At 35.0% G+C, this 21,054-nt stretch overlaps 1 protein-coding gene across 1 annotated transcript in view; it reads left to right on the forward strand.

Moving 5' to 3' along the window:
- The window catches only part of LOC136034599 (midnolin homolog), a 55,249-nt gene that overhangs the window by 934 nt on the left and 33,261 nt on the right, over positions 1 to 21,054 (forward strand). Inside the window, exon 2 of the mRNA XM_065715867.1 lies at positions 14,086 to 14,173. Coding sequence (XP_065571939.1) covers positions 14,086 to 14,173 — 88 coding nt within the window. The remainder of the gene's footprint in view (positions 1 to 14,085; positions 14,174 to 21,054) is intronic.

A 21,054-nucleotide genomic window follows, 5' to 3' on the forward strand; every position in this document is an offset into this window, starting at 1 on the left:
AAGGTAAAACAGTCCATAGTAACCAAAAGTTTAAAAACATGTTTCTTATAAGAACTGTCTGGTGAGAAAAACTGTAATTTGTAGTAGATTCAAGAAGGAAAATTATTATTTATTTTGGTCTTAATAGTAAATTTTTTTTTTTTTTTTAACAATTTTGTAGAAATTTTGAATAAGAATCTGAAACTCCTCAAAAATGACAAAAAAGCAAAACTGACGTCATTTTTGAGGTGTTTTTGCCTCTTTAAAAACTCTTGTAAATTTTGTTTTCATAATAACGTTTTACTATTAAGACTAATAAAAATAATAATTCGGCTACCTTTGCTGAATAAGCTTCAAAAAGTATTTTTTTCCTTACCCAGTCTTTTTTAGAAGTATTGTGGACTAAAGTCGTCTCTTTTTTTTTAGTTTTACAATTTTCTCCATATAGAGGGAAGGCAATTGGTTATTCTTCACTCAATTTTTCTGTTTGTTATGAGTTTTAAGTAGCCTAATGTTTCAACTTCATATCATAATCGTAAAACTGGATAAGGTAAATAAGTTACATTTCTGGGCCCTATTAAAGGCTCAGAATGCAATTTTCCCCAAGAGCGATTATTTCAGTTTAAAAGAACAAAAAAGGTATCAAGTGAGGTATTCACTTTTTTCATAGCTAAATTTTATGAAAAGGGAGGTTATTCAAAAGATTTTTTTTTCATATTGTCTTTATTGGATATTATGAAACAAATACTGTTGATGAGAATTATTAAGAAACATGGACAAAAAATGACACATTGATCCACAAAATCAGAAGGCTTTTGGGTGAATATTTCATGTTTGGCCTCTTCTCAAGGAAACATGATAATCCGATTAATGTACACATCCTACATATTATAAAGTAAGAAATTCATTTGTTTATGAATCTGTAGGGCTTTATGGAACCACCAGGGAGGTGGGTTACATTGTCTGAAAAGCGACCATGATATTTGGAAATAGGCTAAAATAAGAAATGTAATGGTATTTATTGTTTTAATTATCTAAGCCAGGTAAAATTAAAGTTTAGGCTCTTCTTGCTGTCTTTAAAAAGTAGTTGAGTTAGGTGTATGAAGCTTTCAGGAATGAATCTAGGGACTAAAAATTACCATCTAAAGATATTGCTAAGGTACAATGCCTACCCTTTTTTTATTTCTATGGTTTAAAATTTTGCATTCATGACATTTCTATTGCCTATTAATTCTAACTAAAAGATTTTAATTTTGACTTTTCAATGTCTTTTACATTGGCTTTAGTTTTGAAAGCGTAAATTCAGTTATTCATTATAATTTTTAACCATATTAAGTGCTTGTTTTGTTGCTGAAGGTCCAGTACCTGATTAGTAAGTTTTTTTTTTAGGAACCGGCCTCATAATAACTTCCCAGGAGATCATATATGCTCTGGATGCATTCCTGAGTTTTATTCACCTAGCTCATCTACTTTCAGAGATAACAAAATAGCCCTAAACTAGTTTTGCCTTTTTTTTTAAGCATGTTTCCTTTAGAAGTGACCAACCACTAAATAATTACATACCTTTTTTATATCTTCGTAAAAAAGTGAAGAAAACTCTTTGTCCCCTCCCACATTTTTGTGAATTGCTGCTCCAGTTAATTAAGACTAATTATCTGGATAAGTTAAAAATTGTTTTTATTAGTTTGCAAAACTTCCTTGGATATCAGTTGTGCTGTAGATTAAGTTCTGAATGTCTCACTTCTGTAACACAGAATTTGTCCAAGTTCAATAATGACCAGTGTCCTTTTACAAGGCGAGGAGTAGAGGTATTTGCCGTGCTTCGAAAGATGTTCCCTTGCTTTAATTTGCTTCTGGAATATATTCCTGAAAACTTCGTTCATCTAACTGTAGAACTTTTCAAGATTTGAGAATCTTGTCATTCAAAAATCCAACTTCAAAAGTAGCCCATTCTTTTGAATTACCACTGTTATGCTATTTGCAAGGTCTATGGCTTTCTTGTTTGAAGATGTTTCTAAAATATGTTTCAAAATATTTCCTAAATATATCAAGGCCTAAAATGTTTTTGTTTAGTTTGTGGGCTACACTACTGCCAACAGAATTTATGACAATTTTAGGCAAGGTTAAGTGGGTTGATTTAAATGCTGTAATAACAAATTATGACCGAGCTAATAAAAAGTATATATTCAGGGTATCTGCGGAAGCATAAAATTCAAGCTGCCTAGTTTACTTTCAAAACTAGGGGCTGTTACTAAATAGACTTGGGAAACTGATTCAGAAGATGGCATTTATGATTATTCAATGAGGTAAAAGAATGTATAATTTACAGTTCACCGATCACATAACAGGCCAAGTAACAATGGCATACCTAAATCAAAACCTATTTTTCAAACTGCCATAAAATTAATACATAAAATTCAAACTGCCTAGCTTGCTTTCACTAGGGGCTGTTACTGCACAGACTTAAGAAACTTTTTCAGGAGGTTGCATTTATGATTATCCAATGAGGTAAAAGCATATATATTTTACAATATTGCAGATATCCCTGATCACACAACAGGCCAAGTAACAATGGCATACCTATACCCAAACCTATTTTTGGCATGGGAACACGTTTTGATTTTGAATATCTGTTGTTACTTCAATTTTAACAAAGCCTAAACATGTGCATTCCTTTACAGAATTGGTGGATATTGACTATCAATAAAAAAGCAATAAAAACCTCGTTTGCATGGTAACTAAAAGAATATCAATCGCCCGTAGGAACTGTCTCTTCAGATTTTATTTTAAAATTTTATCATTTGGACATCTGCCAAAACATTTCTTTTAATTGTATTATTACTTGTTTGTTATGTAGGTGTTATTTAAGAAATATAATTAAGAGGCTATCAGAAAATAATCAGTCTGAATGGACGATTTCCAGAATATGTTATTTGCTGGCATACTTCCTTAGCAGGGGCCCTTAGAGCTTGTATAATTCTATACTGATGGATTTCTACGTCACCTATTAGGGGGGTGTCTAGCATTAGCACAACTAGGAAAGGGAAAATAAATATTGGTTTTCTGTTTTTTATTTTTTTTTTATTTAACTCTCCTGTCTAGAGGAGCTAATACTTTCCCGTGCCTCTGAATATTTCTTCTCTTTAAAAATATTGGATAAAAAAGGACGCTATTGTCGGCTAGACCAGTTCTTCTCACTCTATTTCTTATTTGGCTATTTTTCTTCTCAAAGAAGTGCTTCAGACTTTCTTTTGTTTTGACTACAAGACCAGATTTCCAATTCAAAGGTCCCTGTGTCTGGGAATGTTCTATTTAATAGTCAGGGATTTCAAACTCTTGTTTTGTGTTTTACGACTTAGTTTCTAGTAGCAATAAATATCACTCTTGTTGCCAACATTAGTGTGATTTTAATATGTATATATATATATATATATATATATATATATATATATAATTTTTGTAATTTGTATCAGTCAGAATAGTAAATAGAAGCCTATTTTAGGGTGGTGGTGGTGAACACCCAGCTGCATAGACTGTCAGCTTTTCTAGGCAAAATGCTAGTCAAAGTTCCCATGGAACATATGACGACCATCCCTGATCATAGTCATTTCTAGAAAACCAAGGGTAGTATTTAGAAACCCTATACTTTTTGAATATTCGTTGATTTATGAAGGTTTTTTTTTAACCTGAACATGGCCTGAATACATCTTTATTGTCACGTCCCTTTGCTTATATGTGACTAATACTGTACTGTTTTCTAGGTCAAATAAAATATAGTAATTGTCCCACTTTTGGTAAAAGATAAGCCTATTCAAGCTTATCTTTTGGCCATAAATCAAATTGAATTGTGAAATCGTGTTTTCTTTCTGTTATCTCTACTATGTTTTATGGTAGAAAAATGTTCTAGGAAAGAAAAAAATATTTGATATTTTTTTCTTTCAGTGCGTTGTTACGTAGGACAGTCTATTATAAATTCAGTCTTTCTGGACCTTCAAGGGGCAATGTAGAGAAGCAGCCTTTTAGAAATTGATTCATTTACCCTTTTTGATAGAAGTTAGTTTATTGAAGCCTAATCGCCTGTATTTACCTCCCTTCATAGAAATTCAGGGTTTTACTGCTAAACAAAGAAAAAGACTAAAAACAGGAAAACAGAATAGTCAAATACAAATCTCATTTATAGTGATTTTGAATCGTGTTTTTTTCTTTTCTTTTTTTACTTTTAAGGACTAGAAATTCCAGTACACATCTAATGTGACAAAAATAAGAGAAAGAAATGTGGATGTAAATCACTACAGAAAAAATGTCGGCCAAGTGTGCAGCACACACGGCGTTCCGAAATGTACACCAGGGGGGGGGGAAATCACCACTCCCTCAGGTTCATTGGTATGTCTGGAAAATATACTGAGGCCCTTTGGGAAGGGGGGGGGGGGGACTTAACTATGGAAGATGGTTTTCTTACCCGTTAAATAACGAAAATACGCACTTGAATGTTTTTTTTCGTATGGGGGAGGGTCAAACCCATTGGCACCATCTTGTTACTAGTTCTTTCTTTTTGGTTCTTGTTGATTGCAAGGATTCGTCTTTTTAGTCATAACTGTTAGTTTTTAACTGCAGCCTGTCAAAATGTGGATTCTGCACTAGATATGCTATCGATTCCTGACCTGTTTTACGTCAACGATAATTATGTACATCATAAAGTCAGTTAATACCTCCCTGTTTGGTCGAGACGGTGATATTTATTCCCGCTGTCAAGGGTTCTTTCCCTTCAGACATATTGAATGCTGTCTTGAGGCGAAGCTTTTAGGGTTTCAGCCGTCTGGACCGATTGCCTTATATTTTTTTTCTTCCTTTTTTTTTAGCCTGACTGAGAAAATGGGCACAAACCTTACGGATTGATTGTCTTTTGAAGCAAATCTTTTTGCTTGTGTCGAATTGAGAAAATTTTGATTGTTAGAGCATGACGGATTGCGCTTTTAGAGTTAGCAACAGGTGGGGTTATTCCTTATTTTGAATTCTGTAAAGTATCAGATTTCATTGTTTTGGGATGTTAAAACTTGTTCCAACGGATGAGGTGATGTGGGACATTTTATGGTGCCTTAATACCTCTTTTGTTAGCTACTAGTTCAGGAACGCGAACTCATATTTTGGCCGAATGAAATTGTCGCTGATTACGGTAAGACTGCTAAATTGCGGCAAAACTGTTAATTATACCATCATATAATTTCTTCATTTACTATGTTATTAATATAAAGGCTGCCGACTGTAAATGGGTGTGGGGGGATTAAAAAAAGTTAAGCAAATGGATTAAGCAAACATGAAGCACCGCTGTAAACCTGGGCAGTGGCCTAACACCCTAATGTTGTGTTGTCTAATTGACTCCATACCCCCACCATCCCTTAAACAGATGACGCTGAATGATTGCTCTTTTGTATTTTCAGTGGTCTAATTTACTTTTTAAGAAGCTTAGCTTCTCTTGCAAAATGTGTTGTCCACTTTTTTCGCTCGTAGAAATACGAATGTCTTTTTTTTTGGGGGGGGGATTATTTTGAACAAACTTCCTAATAAAAGAAGACAAATTATTATTTTAAGCAGCCAAGAAATGTGTGATGTTTGTTTTTTGCTCTCCTGGAAAAATAATTTTCTGTAAGTAACAGCCTTTTGATTTGTTCCAATACAAATATTAAAGAATCTCTCCCTAACGAAACTTTGGAGAAATGTTTAGGCCATTTTGATCCCATCGAATCCAAAAGCCATCGGTTTTAGTAAAAATATACCCGTGGGCCTTTTCATCCATTTTTCTTCTCAGGAACTGCACAAAGGACCCCTGGTCAGCTCAACCAAATGCTCCCCTGATACCAAATGATCCCCCCTTAATTATATACAATATACACCTATGACCCAAAGACATTGTTGTTGGGAGCTGCTGCACCTGGAAACCAGTCTAAAAAATCGTGGCTTGATGTACTATTCATTTAATTCGTTTTTGCATATCACGTGAAAGCGTGATCCGTATCAAAGTTCTACATTCCAACAATCAAAGAAGTTTTTGTGATTTCAAAAATTATTTGGAATTCTTTTGAAAATAATAATTAATACTCCATCATTTATTAATGGTAAATCAATAAGACAACATAATCAAAAGGAATCAATCCACAAAAGAAAAGGGATTAACTTAGTTCTTATTCAAGCACAGCCGATATGGCTACATTCTATAGTTTTTGCTGGAGACCTCAAAGTTTGAAGAAGCTTACTTTTGGTATCGTTTTAAGAAAAAAAAAGCCGACACTCAAAGTGGAATAGAATCTCGCCAGGCACAAAGTAAGGGGCGAAGGTTTGGGTTTGTACATTCGTCCTAAATCTGGAGACTTGAACTGTTTATCGTATATATTTTTACATAATTTGTCTGTTCCTTGAACTTAAGAGACCCTTTTTCCCAATAGACTCTGTAATATACCCTATCAGTGCACACAGATACACAAATAATGCTGATACTACTCACAGCTAAAAATCAATTCTAGAGAAATATCTTTCCTTATTAAACCAACATATTTTATAAAATATATTTTTTTTTTTCTAAGTCTTCATACTCAAAGAAATAGCCTATCTAATTGCCCAGAAAATCAAGGTAAACTATTGACTTCAAAATTTATTGTTTTATTCTGTGGGTACTATTCAAGCTGTGGTTTTCTCAAAATCCGGTTTTGAATGGTATGCTATGACACTAGTTGTGTAGTAAACATTGCGTTTCATCTATAGTAAAGAAAAATAGGAAGGAAAACGTTGATATGTTGTTAATAATATCAAAGTTTGGTTATCAAATTACCGCGTTCTTATGCGAAACATAATTAGTACCCATCGAACACATTGTATTTTCGTCTAGAGGAGGCAGGACAGGGCCATGTCTAAGACCAAAAGTACCATGTACTGGCGCTTGACGGTAAAGTGACAGTACTGGGCCCCTAGAAAATGTACCGGTTGAAATCATCTTCAGTTTCGCTGCTATCTCTCAAGTGTCCAAAAATACGTATCGACAGGATGGAAGGGTGCCCCCTTGGGCGTACCACTACTCTAGAAAGTCTCGGTCAGACCTAGGTCGTACATCCCTGATAGTTGATTATGCCTGATTGATATTCATTGTCATAAATATACGTATTTAACTGTATGACTCTTCTACTGCCCCCTTGTGATAAGTCAGTTTGACAATTGCAGTCCAGCGCGTCAACCAATCGTTGAAATTTCTCCTGTGATTTGGGGAAAATGACTTGCATTTTTAATATTAACATTAATTAAGTAAATTATCTACGCAACGTTAAAAAATGTCAGGTTTCATTGGCCTACGTCAATGATCATGTAAATAAACTCATTTCAAGGACGATTAGTACCTTAGAGCATCGCTCTACAGAATTGATTTTTTTCAACGACCTCTCAGTGTAGCCTGAGGTCACGCACCTATGCTAAATGACGGCTAAAGGTGTTTTTTATTCTTTTTTTTTAATGACTATCAACAGTTTATTCCTGTTATTATAGGTAAATATTAATTGAAGTACAAGGAAACGATTTGTCATAATTTATTATTTTATATAACTGACTTTTTTTTTAACTGTTGGATTTATGTGTCTTACAACTAGGTGTAATTACCAAACGGCCGTATCCAAGCTAAAGTTACCATTTTACGATTGTTTGCGATTTGCTTTACCCCTCCCCCTCTCCACCTCCCTCCCGAAATGTGGAAAAACACGCAAATATTCTCATTTTGGGGTTGCTATAGCTTGGACCTTTTGGTTGCGTTGAACCTTTAAAGGCCAAAAAATAATTTATTCTGTAGTTGACCCCCCCTCCTTAGCCTACCCCTAGGTCTAAACAAAGCGCTGAGCGTCAATTAAGGTTTATACAAGGGGCACGTGAAGAATAGGACCAGAGAGACTAACTTACTTAAACAGCCAAAAAATAAATTATAAGGTGTATACCCAAATCGAAGGCGCTATGGGTACGTGTTTGTTATTAAGCTATGACCCTGCTATGTTTTCTCAAAGAAACAAGACGAAGGGGGTTGTTTTTAGTTAAATATGGCGATTTCATGTCAACATGTGCCTTCCTCCTCCCTTCAGGTTTTCGTGAAACGAGTCCCTGTTTCAATGGTTTATTGAAAGTCATCCCTGCTTACGACTTCTTTTTGTCTGTCGTCTGATTCTCAACAAAGAATCTTTAATGTGTGCTACCCGCCATGACAACCCAGCGGAGGGTTGATTTTCCCTTTCACCTGGTAGGGTAATAAAATTAGATTCTCGATTGCTTTCTTCAACTTTCCCCTTTTAGAAGTTTGGGACATAGCTTTACAATATCAGTTGTATTCTTAGTTCTGCTGTGGGAATATTCTCCCCTTTTCTACTAACTCTTTAGAAAATTTAGGGAATTTCTGTATAGAATCTGGTTTTCCCAGAGTTAAAGATAAATTATTTTTGTAACCGACGCCTTTTACCCGTCAAAGTTGTGCTTTTTTTGAAAGGGTGGTGTTCATCTTAACGTTTTTCCCATTCAAGGGGATCTTTAAGGGGTCTGTATTCTCAACCGATTAATGAAGAAAAAAAAAAAGATCCAACGGTCGTTTGAAGTTGAATGTGAATATGCTAATAATGTGGTGGTGAAGTTGTAATGTATGTACGAGTAGGCTTATAAAAGGCAACGATATTTCGGAATAAAACGAACCTAGTAAAGAAGAAATAGTACAATTGCCTAAGACAATTACGAACGAATCTCGGCTTCCAAAAATCAGGTACACCAGATGGCGCATGCCAAGCGTGGTGGAACTGTGTCAAGTGTTGCTGGGACTGTATCACGCATGGCAGAACTGTGCCGTGTGCATCACACTTGTGTGGCACGTGGTGCTCCGTACACCAGGTGGTGTGGGTAACCCATCAGACAACAACATTCTTGGCTATGCATAAGGGAACTATACTAATTACAGCAATGCCCCCATACAATTACCAAATGCAATACATACTCAGGCAAGGGTCCTGTTAGGGAATTTTATCAGGGAGTAAATTTCCAAGGGAGACGTCCCAATAAATTGACGTAATGGCAATGCGTTAATACTTTAACGTGCTGCAATATTCTACTTAAAATGAAAACTGATTGATTTCAGATGGCCCGAGGACTAAGTGTATATGTACAAGGCCCTAGGTTTCAACGAGAACTGCTTTATCGTATTCTTGCTACCAAGGACAGTTGATTATCCATCCCTGGCGGTACCCATTTACTTGGTCGCATTTAATCTTCAAACTGAAAGAAGCAGATCATCACCACCCTACTTAAACAACTATTATATTTGAAAACTTTAAAACATGGTAAAGATACTCAGTTCCGGACCTGTTATTTTCCCAAAAACTTAAGTTATAATAATGAGTTCAGGATAGAGGTTTACTTTTTTTTCCACAAACTTTCCCAGTTACTTACTTGTTATAGCGACCACACTCAAGTTCTTGATCTGAGTAAAACCGGGTTTTCTGTCTGCATTTGGAGATAATGAGCTTGGTCTTCGTGAGTAAAACTACTATGCAGATATATTTTAATTAAATATATAATATTTAGAGTTGGTTAGGTTAGGCATTTAATATAATGCGTTCTGGGCGGCCTGTTTCCTAAAACTTATTTTTCGTAATTTTGATACTGAAGTATTATATTTTCATCATATTTTGCTATATTTCATTAACATTAACCTAACTTCATTTCTTTTGCGTGGTTTTCATAACACGGAAGTACCCTTTCTTGATCAAAACAGCTAGAGCGATAATAATATAAGATGAATCTAACTCAAAATCCAAAATCAATAAAAAAAAATATATGAGCCTGGTCCAGGTTTTCGACGGCTGAAATGGGATCTTTTTGTAATTAAAATAGTCTCATTTTGGAAGCTTACGACTGGCATACTCATTTTTACAAATATTTTTATTTTGAACTCGTCTACTTTAGGAGTTTATAGTGAATTGAGACTAAAAACAGATATAAGAGATATATTAGATATTTTGAGGTATATTTATAGGCAGGGCCCTGTCGAGGATTTTTTTCGGGGGATGTTACATGGATATTTTTTTTTTTGGGGGGGGGGGGGGTAAAGTAAAAAACGCATAAAAAATTTTGAACAACTTTCTATATTTGTATTTGTATTTTATAAAATTGTAAATTTGTATACCTTTATTCATTCTTGATAGCCTACGTTTTTACGAGTTTGACAAATATTTCGGGTGGGGGAGGGGTGTTCAAATCCCTAACCACCCCCACACCCTGGATACGACCTTGCTTGTAGGAGTCGTTGGAAATTACCTTAAATTTTCATTCAGGTTTCTTTAAATTTTTTGGCATGATCTTTCAAAAAAAAAAAAATGATAAAAGGCTTTTATTGTGAAAAAAGCTCTCGGGTTCTTTTTCTAATTAAATAAAAAAAAAACAAGTTTTTTTAACTGAAAGTAAGGAGCGACATTAAAACTTAAAACGCACAGAAATTACTTCGTATATGAAAGAGGCTGCTTCCTCATCAACGCCCCGCTCTTTACGCTAAAGTTTGACTCTTTCTCTCAATTCTTCTTTTTAAAACAGTAAAAAACTTTAGCGTAAAGAGCGGGGCGTTGATGAGGAAGCAGCCTCTTTCATATACGAAGTAATTTCTGTGCGTTTTAAGTTTTAATGTCGCTCCTTACTTTCAGTTAAAAAAACTTGTTTTTTTTATTTAATTTCTGAACGTTTTTGAATCAATGCATGTTTTGATTTTGGCTCTCCGCAGAGGAATAATCAAAACGAAATTTGCATATTTTTTTTTTGGCTTAATGGCTTTCTCATAATTTTGATCGAATGTTTTTGAGAAAAAAAGAGCGGGGGACGAAGCCTAGTTGCCCCCCGATTTTTTGGTTAATTAAAAAGGCAACTAGAACTTTTAATTTTTTACCAATCTTTTTATTGGTAAAAGATTTACGTAATTTATTAATTAGCTTACGTAAAGAACTATTGTATTCTCATGTTTTTATTACATATATGAGGGGATTCGCCCCATCGTCAGTACCTCGTTCTTTACACTGAAGCTTAAATTTTATCCCAATTCATTAAGAATGACCCCCTGAATCACAAAAGCCGTAGAATAAGTAGTTGAAATTACTGAAAATACTTTAGCGTAAAGAGCGAGGTATTAGAAGGAGATGAGCCCCCCATATGGGTAATAATTTCTGTTTGTTTTAAGTTTTATTGCTGTTCCTTACTTCCAGCTGAAAAAAGCTTTTTCCCTTTTATTTTTTAATTGTTTTTTTTTTTAAATAATGCCAGTAAATCGTGCTCTCCCTTCATGGAAATTTTCTTCTCCCATTACAAATTCTCGAAGGAAAGTTCCCTCAGCATATCCCCCTCTTCTCAACCCCTCCCCCAAACCAAGAAAATCCTCCTGAAAACGCCTGTATACTTCCCAATAACCATTACTATATGTAAGCACAGGTCAAAGTTTGTAACTTGTTGCCCCTCCCACGGGGACTGTGGGGGAGTAAGTCGTCCCCAAAGACATAGTTATAAGGTTTTTCGACTGTGCTGAATAAAATGGCTATCTCAGAATTTTGATCCGTTGACTTTGGGAAAATAATTAGCGTGGGAGGGGGCCTAGGTGCCCTCCAATTTTTTTGGTCACTTAAAAAGGACACTAGAACTTTTCATTTCCGTTAGAATGAGCCCTCTTGCAACATTCTAGGACAACTGGGTCGATACGATCACCCCTGGGGAAAAAACAAAAAACAAATAAACACGCATCCGTGATCTGCCTTCTGGCAAAAAATGCAAAATTCCACATTTTTGTAGATAGGAGCTCGAAACTTCTACAGTAGGGTTCTCTGATACGCTGAATCTGATGGTGTGATTTTCGTTAAGATTCTATGACTTTTAGGGGACGTTTCCCCCTATTTTCTAAAATAACGCAAATTTTCTCAGGCTCGTAACTTTTGATGGGTAAGACTAAACTTGATGAAACTTATATATTTAAAACCAGCATTTAAATGCGATTCTTTTGATGTAGCTATTGGTATCAAAATTCCATTTTTTAGAGTTTTGGTTACTATTGAGCCGGGTCGCTCCTTACTACAGTTCGTTACCACGGACTGTTTGATTGCAACAACATTTATTTTCCCTAATAATAGGCTGCATTTTGCTAGGTCAATAAACTCATGCTTGCCGGCCGTTCAATGATTGTACCAGTACGGTACAGTTGAATTGATTAGTATCTCATTGAACGACTGCAGTTCTGATTCATTGTTGTAAATAGATCAGTAGTTTCGTCAACAAATGTCGACAGCCCCATTCAGTCCGTTAGCCTATTTTGAAAAATACTCAAATTTTACCGTTGCAATTTCCTGGTTTTTAAATAATAGTAACGTTCGGGATAATTACTTAGACTATCACTAATTCATCCATTGCATTAATTTAACATGTCTTGACGGTACTTGTATGATATACGCCCTACCAAATGTTCTTTTAACACGTTTCTCTGACACTTATTCCTACTGAAATTTACCAAAGTAAGACAAAAGTATAATATTTGGGCTATATGTTTGCACATAAGGGGGATGGGGGTAAAGTATAGCGGGTCTGCATTCCTAGTGTGTTAGGTACAATTAATCTGAATATTATGTAGTAAGAGTTGTTTTGTAACTTCAAACTGTCCAAATACTTTACCCCCATCCCACCCCCTAATGTGCATATATAGCCCATATTAAATATTTGCCATCTATTCTGTCACTTCTCTTTGTCTTATCTCAGGCCAAGCAGAAAGAAACTAACGAAATAATCGGTTTCTATGATGCGTCAATGAACGAACAACTTGAGCGGTAAGGCCGTTTATTATACAAGTACCGTCTTGACTTCTATTATGATTACAATATGGACACACCACCCCAACTAAGGCTCAGATGGTACTTAATATTGAATATAAAATATTCAGTATTCCAGTTTGGCCCAAGTGTGGTTCTATTAATATATTACGGACTGAGCGCCTTAGGCTTTGATAATTTGGTAGTATAAAAAGAAACAGTATTTTGTAGGTGTATAGATAGAAAGTGGTCAAAGCAAAGCTTTGAACAACAGGGTAGACGTTAGGGTGTCGTAAAAAGTTTTTCGCCTTTGTCTCTGCATTTGGTGACTGGCGTAATTCAACGACAAGTTATAGTGCTTCCATTTTAGTTTGATTGAGTCCCCTCTTTTATATTTTTACTCCCCTAGATTTCGAAAAATACCATTTTGATATCTTATTTTAGTTTATTTGACCCCACCGTAGCGGGAATTTTAGAATTCTCTTCTAATTAAGACTAGTGGGAGAAGTGAAGCTAAATGGAACCTTCTTGTATAGAACTTGGGGATTTTCGCTTGCTGAAGTCTCAGTTTTATCGATGTGGACACTACATCCTTTTTCTTGTCTTATTTATGCTTTCACAAATTGCCAATTTTGTCACTTGCCTCTTCATGACTTGAAATGAATCAGAATCAAAAGCTTTGATTTTCACTTCTTTCAAGTTTGGCTTGGTCTAAATCGCACTGGAGAATACGATTTCAAAGGTCGCGAGATTCCTTATTTTGATACAAATGAACTTATCCTCGATAACACGGTTGTATGACAAACGGGTCGCTTAGGCAGCCGCAATATGAGCGTGATAAACATTTTGTTTCATTCGTTAACCATTTTTTCCGTCACTCATGGAACACTTCCACCACGCTATGCCCCTTCACGTAGTTCGTGCCACGTGTAGCGTGCGTTGCCTGTTACAGACAATTTTTGAAAGTGGGGAACAACTTGAAATTGGACCCGTCCAAAATTTTCCATTTAGATTAATATCAATTTCTTCAGTTTTCAATTCAGCTTACTTCAAAAATTTTGGGGAAATTACAGCTATTTTCGTCTATCCCTATATCCTAATCTAAGCTATAATGGAAACCCCTGTGAACCAGTACACACAAAAACTTAAAGAATTCAGTTTTTTTGTTGAATGCTGTGCATTTTCCCCTAAAACGTTTTTTCTTTTTGAATTTCTATGGAGCGTATAAGAGGAAAATTGTCATAATGACAAATGATATGTCTTCCTTTTACAGGCAACTAAAAGATGGCCTACTGAAAGAAAACGGGATAACAGAGGGATGTCGAATTACCCTACTACCCTCCGTCGAAACAGGTCTAATGGTATGTCTTTTTTTTCTTGGAATATTTGCAGATGTTTGGAAAAACTAAGCTATTGTTAAAAAAGTCAAATTATATGGTTTAATTGGCAAAAGTCACCGTGTCTTAGGAACTATTATTTAAAAATATCGTTGTAATTGAGTTGCAATAAATTTCCTCGGGAATAAACTGGATGAGTTGTTAAAGCTTTTTTATTTTGTTTGCATATATTATAGTTTGTGTCAGCGTAGACTTTGTAAAGAGCAACGCAGTCTCCCGTTTATTGTTATTTAAATAAAAAGACACGCTTAAATCCTTATTTCCATAAAAATCAAACCACCAATTGTGAAAATAGCCTATGTACTGCCCTTGTTTTGATTTTAGACTTGATTTATTGCATCATTAATCTTATGAATAGAATGGTGAATATATTAGTCATCTCTGTCATATAGGCCTACAAATTCAGAAACCCTTGATTACAAACTATTGTGCAAATTGGAAGCCATTTGTGGAATATGTATTCTTAGATAGTGTATTCTGTTTTAAGAGGCTTATATTGCGACTATAACCTCGAAAAGACAAAAATTTGGCCTTCCATAAAAATTAAAATTATTTATAATTTTCATTGGTGGGAGCTATGTTCACCGACTTTCCAATGGTCTAAAAAAAATGTCATAAATGATAGTTAGCTAGAAAGTAAATTTCCATATACGAAGTTCTATTTAAGCAGCTTAAGATTTACCTCGGTCATTGCTCACAGATTCTATAAAGCCGTTCCTCCAATAATCCTAGATGTAATCTAAGGCGGTTATTTCTTCCATTTAACTTTATAATGACAATTTAAGAAAGTCTGTTGTTTTTTTGAAGTTGATCTGTCAAAATAGGTTATCTATTTCCGGGTTCAAATAGATCCCAGTCCTACCTTGATTTATGTATACCCCTGTATACACTGGAGATTTGTATTCGAATTTTGGGAACGAGTTCACTGAACTTGTCGCATGTGCAATTTTTTTACTGTTCTGAGTATGCATCGGAATAATTCCTTCTCTTTGTTAGATTTACAGGATGTCCTCGCCTTAACTTGCCTTGAGATGACGGTTAGGTATTTTCGGTCGTTGTATTACACCGCGCCAGGAAAACAAGGCCGGATTTTATTTAAAGCTTTTTTCTTGTTTGATTTAAAAGTCCTTGATAAAATAGAGGATACTATTGACTTGGAAGCAAAATTGTGATATTGTTTTGTGATTGACATGTGCAGAAAGGTCGAAAGAGTCCAAAAATATAAATGGTTGAAGACAAATTTTCTATAACTCTTCGTCACAGATGCTCCTTGTTTGCTCTTAGAAAAGAATTTAAGTCTAATACATCAGGTGCACGAGAATGGTAAACTATACTAATAATGTGATCTAAATTGAAGAGATATAATCCTACCTGTTGTTTCACTATTTTTTTAAGGGCAGCTGTGCCTTAGCCCTGAGGCGACATTCTTCTTCTAATATTACTGAATTGGCCCAAATAATTTTTACTGTGAAGTGTAAAGGGCTCTACATCCATAAATAAGACTCGATGTAATTCCCCATGTCGGTATTGTATGCACGTGGATATGACAATCCTTCGATTTTTTTGTCTTAAGAATAAAGTTTGCTAAAACCTTTGTCATGAGATTTAAACAAAATCAAATTCATTTCCGTGTTGATTAGTGGGTAATCTTGGACTATTTGCAAATTTGAATCGCTAATATCATATTTACAAAATTTAATGATAAGTTTTCTTGGATAAAGAATTAGGTTAGTTTTTCTCTCCACTGAATGAAATAATCGTCATCAGCCTGCCTATAGTGAGGCTTTTTTTTATAGAATATCATCTTTATTCATTGAAAAATAAAAATAAAACCTACCAAAAATGAAAAACTTCCACTGGGTACATGTCTGCATCAATAACTGCGTTATATATCTCTAATGCTGCTTCACCTTTTTCAGTCTCTTGGATTTGGAGGGGGAATAGGGGGCCGGATTGCCCCCGCATATATGAAAGAATCAACTACTGACTTAGATGCATTGGATTTAATCAATTTCTTTGCAATCGCATCTGAATTTTTAATAGAGGTTCATTAGACTGTTATCAGATGTAAAAAAGTAAATATTTATAGTAGTATATTTTTTGTTCAGAGTTCAAACCTTCTATGGTCATGACCTGCCCTGAAAGATTTCTTAGTTTTTGGTAAGTGTTCAGCATTTGTATACCATTCTTAGCATGTAGAATTTGTTAGCCAACGAAATGAACGCACGACGTCAGTTGCTATCTCTCTCTACCAGACAATGGAGCCAGGATGCCGAGAGCGGTGATCAAATATCGCCAGGTTTGCACCTGTTGGTAATCCCACGGTGACTGCTGCTATCACCTTGCTGAACAGGCATTCGGAAATGAAGCCAAAATTTAGAAAAGTTGGTATTGTTCAGGTATCCGGATGCTGATTTTAGTTTCCGCCGTATAATTCATATTGCAGAATTATATTTGGATTAAAAAAATGCAGTCACCGTGTCGATTTAGAACTTGAATTCATCCATGGTAGGTATTAGGGTAAAATTCTAGTTAATTGAATTCTTGCTATCTCAGAAGGGGTTTAGAAAATGAAATTTTTCAGGGATGAATCTACAGACTATGTCACGGGAAGGTATTTTGAAGCAACTAACTCCACTCCTTCTCCCTCTAGAGGGCCCTGACCTTTAAAAATATATGTTTTTAAAAGTGAAACCTTGCAAAATAGATCTTCTGCTTAATTGAGGTACAACAAAATTGTTTTCAGCTTCATAACTTTGCTCAATTCCATTTTATAAGGTTTTAAAGATATGCAAATACATTTCCTAAATTTTGAAAAAAAAAACCATTGATATGGCTCAAAATTCTACTCAAATAACAGGAATTGCATTTTCAGAACTAAAGGTAGAGAAAAAGCAACTAGTAACTGAAAATTAAGGTGAAATGTTGTTTTGTCAAAGTTTCAATAGACCTGTCATGTAGGCAAATTTCAGGGCCTTCTAGAGGGAGAAGGAGTGGAGGTGGGTTCTTTAAAATACCTCCCCGGGACATACTTTAGCCTGTAGACACATCCTTAAAGTTTCATTTTTCTAACCTAAACGCTTTCCGAGATAGCAAGAAGTTAATTAACTAGAATTTTACCAATACTAGATTCATCTCCATATATATTGTCAACTTCAAATGTTTATCTCATGGTTTTTATTGACGGTTTATTGTTATGGCAGCTTTGTTATTGCTAAAATACGTCATGTTAAATACCATTGCTAAAAATATCTTATTGCTAAAAGAACAATGAAGATATAAATTCATCTGAGAAATTAAACAATAATTGGATAGAAATATTACTCGGATGGGTTCCACGATTTTCAAATTGGAAGCCATTTGCAATTTTATTATGATGTAGCCTCTTTTAACTTTGCAGAATCATTGCCAACATGCATAGGCAGTTTGTCAAAGATTTCTTCTTGTAAGTCAACTTTTCCGTGAACTATTTTCTCTTTCTTACACGGATGCAAATTTGTGTATGTGCTATCTGGCGGATTGTGAAAGTAGGTCGATGTTACCCGCTTATTCGACCGATTACTTTTACCATTGAAAATGCAGAGGAGACAATGATGTCATGATATTAGGCCTAAATATTAACTGTTAGTTGGCAGGACTAATTAGAGCCGTTCCATTTGCCCTTTTCCTACAGTCATGTTTTAGTGCATATTCATATGCACCAAACCTGACGTGATCAGGAGTGTCAGAGGGTTTAATTGAGCACAGGGTCTGAAAGACAGGAATAAAACTTGTTTGAAAGCCCAGCTGCTCAGAAATGTGTGCTATACCTTTTTTCTCCATGGGGTCTAGCTGGGCGATCAGCCATAGACAATATATGGATTTGGCTTGAGGAATTAAGCTGTTTTATCTACTCTCTTTAATCATTATTACAGGGATAACAGGCATTTACCTGTTCATTGGACTTCTCATAACATATTCTCATGAGATATGAGGATGAGACATGCGCGAATTCTTTATGTAAATCCAGATTACCGAGATATAATCTTGCCCAAACCTAAGAGTTTAAAGAAGAGATTTAAAGAAGGAAAGATTCTTTGATTGGATCATCTGCTTTTGTAGACATGTTTGCTCACATTGAGATAGGCGGGGAGGTGCTGGCGATGATTGAGACAGAACACATATCCTCAAGCTCAGAAAATACGTAATGCAATTTAATTGGCTGTAAGGCCCTTTATTCAGTTGCATGGTGAAATCTTGATATTTTCTCGGTAAATTCTCGAACAAAAATCCATTGTCATGAAAAAAAAATAAAGCTTTTACTCATATGTAACATGAATTTTGTATGTCTCTTCGTTTGGGGCATAACAATAAAGCATCTGGGTTGTACAGTGGGCATGTACAAAGCCTGTGTGCCTACTCATTTGGGCCTGTGTCCTACTTTGAGGACAATTGCGGATTAATTTTTAAAGAATACGTTGCTGAAAGTTTAGCAATTTAATTTATCTAATATTCAATGTAGTAAACGGTACTTACGTATTATAGCGACCACACTTGGACAGCGTCACTTGAATACAGCCATAAAACTAATTTATTTTGCAATGTGTAGTGATAATGGAAAGCTAAATCTCGTTATTAGTAAAATCCCATTCCGAATGGACCTGGACCCTAAGTAGACAATGAGTTCATCTTTGACGATATCTGTTCCACTATTATATAGCATAAATGTGAACAAAGTTACCTGGACAAAGTAATGTGGACAAGTAAAATACATAAGTTTTATGACTGTACTCCAAGTGACGCTGTGTAAGTGTGGTCGCTAAAATATGTAAGTACCTAGTAAATTAACGTCATACACTTTAACAACTGTTAGATCAACTAAATCCGAAGATAATTGGGATTTAGATACAAATTTCTGTGTTAAAAACTTATTTTGGGGCCTTACCGGTAAGAAAGTGTAAAAAAAATTAAATTATAAGTTGTTTTTTTTCTGCGGATGTAAATGTTACTCAATCTTCAAGTCGCATATTCAAACTTATGTCCTTGGTAACTGATCCTAAAATGTTCACTCACGATCCTGAGTGAGAGATAATAGATTCCTGCAATTTGAGAGTGTATGCTGTTTTAGTTAGGAATTAAATAAAAAAAAAAGTTTTTTTTAAAATAAAAGTAACGAGCGACATTAAAACTTAAAACGAACAGAAATTACTTCGTATATGAAAGGGGCTGCTTCCTCCTCAATGCCTCGCTCTTTACGCTATAAGTTTTTTACTGTTTTAAAAAGCAGAGTTAAGAGGAAGAGTCAAACTTTAGTGTAAAGAGCGAGGTATTGAGGAGGAAGCAGCCCCTTTCATATACGAAGTAATTTCTGTTCGTTTTAAGTTTTAATATTGCTCCTTACTTTCATTTAAAAAAACTTGTTTTTTTGTTTAATTTCTGAACGTTTTTTAATTAATGCATATTTAGATCTTGGCTCTTCGCACGTAAGTAATTAAAACGAATTTTTTTTTTTTTTGGGGGGGGGGGTAAATGGCTTTCTCATAGTTTTAATCAGAAGATTTTGAGAAAAAAGGAGAGAGGGAGGAAGCCTAGTCGCCCTCCAATTTTTTGATAACTTAAAAAGGCAACTAGAACTTCTAATTTTTTTACGAAAATTTTCATTCGTAAAAAATATACGTAATTTACGAATTAACTTACGTAACGAACTTCTATATTCGTATGTTTTTATTGCTTATATGAGGGAGTTCACCCCTCGTCGATACCTTGCTCTTTACACTAAAGCATAAATTCTGTCCCAATTCCTTAAGAATGACCCTTGAATCACAAAGGCCGTAGAATAAATAGTTGAAGTTACTAAAAATACTTTAGCGTAAAGAGCGAGGTATTACGAGGAGATAAGCCCCTCATATGCGCAATAATTTCTGCTCGTTTTAAGTTTTAATGCTGCTCCTCACTTTCAGTAGAAAAAACTTTTCATATTTATTTTTTCATTGTTTTTTTAAATAATGCTAAAAAATCATGCGCCCCCGTCATTGAAAGTCTCTTCCCCCATGAGATGTTTTTCCATGGAAAGATCCTCCCACGTACCCCCCCCCCCCCACCTCAACTCTCCCTCCCAAGCCAAAAAATTCTCCCTGAAAACGTCCGCACATTTCCCTGTAACCACGTACCCGTGATTTGTCTTCTGGCAAAAAGTAGGAAATCCCACATTTTTGTAGATTGGACCTTGAAATTTTTCCTAAAGGGTTCTCTGATACGCTGAATGCGATGGTGTGATTTTCGATAAGATCCCATGACTTTTAAGGGGTGTTTCCCCCTATTTTCCGAAATAAGGCAAATTTTCTCAGGCTCGTAACTTTTGATGACAGACTAAATTTGATGAAACTTATATATTTAAAATTAGCATAAAAATACGATTCTTTTGATATATCTTTTAGCATCGAAATTCCGTTTTTTAGAGTTTCGTTTACTATTGAGCTGGGTCGCTCCTTACTAAAGTTCGTTACCACGAACTGTTGGATTGCTTATGTTCCCATCAAGTTGATTTAACTAATTAAAACTAAGAAACTAGTCTAAAACTAACTTTAAAAAGGGGTAAAGTAGCTTGTTGGAATCGCTTCCTACAGAAGGAGAAATATGTTCTTTCTGTGCCATTTTGACATCAGACTAGCACTTGATTTAATTCGATATTAGTAATGTCCAAAACCTTAAGAAAAAGGCACTTTCTTAGTCAATTAAAATGTAATCCCTCTGCTTTAATACTTTGAAATTTTTATTTTTAGACATTTTATGTTTCTTTAATAAGGAATACATTTTTTTTCTTCAGGTATTTTAATGCTTATTAAGAATAAATATTAACTTTGAAG

Source organism: Artemia franciscana, chromosome 13, assembly GCF_032884065.1.
Source record: "Artemia franciscana chromosome 13, ASM3288406v1, whole genome shotgun sequence".
In the NCBI taxonomy this organism is placed as follows: Eukaryota; Metazoa; Arthropoda; class Branchiopoda; order Anostraca; family Artemiidae; genus Artemia; species Artemia franciscana.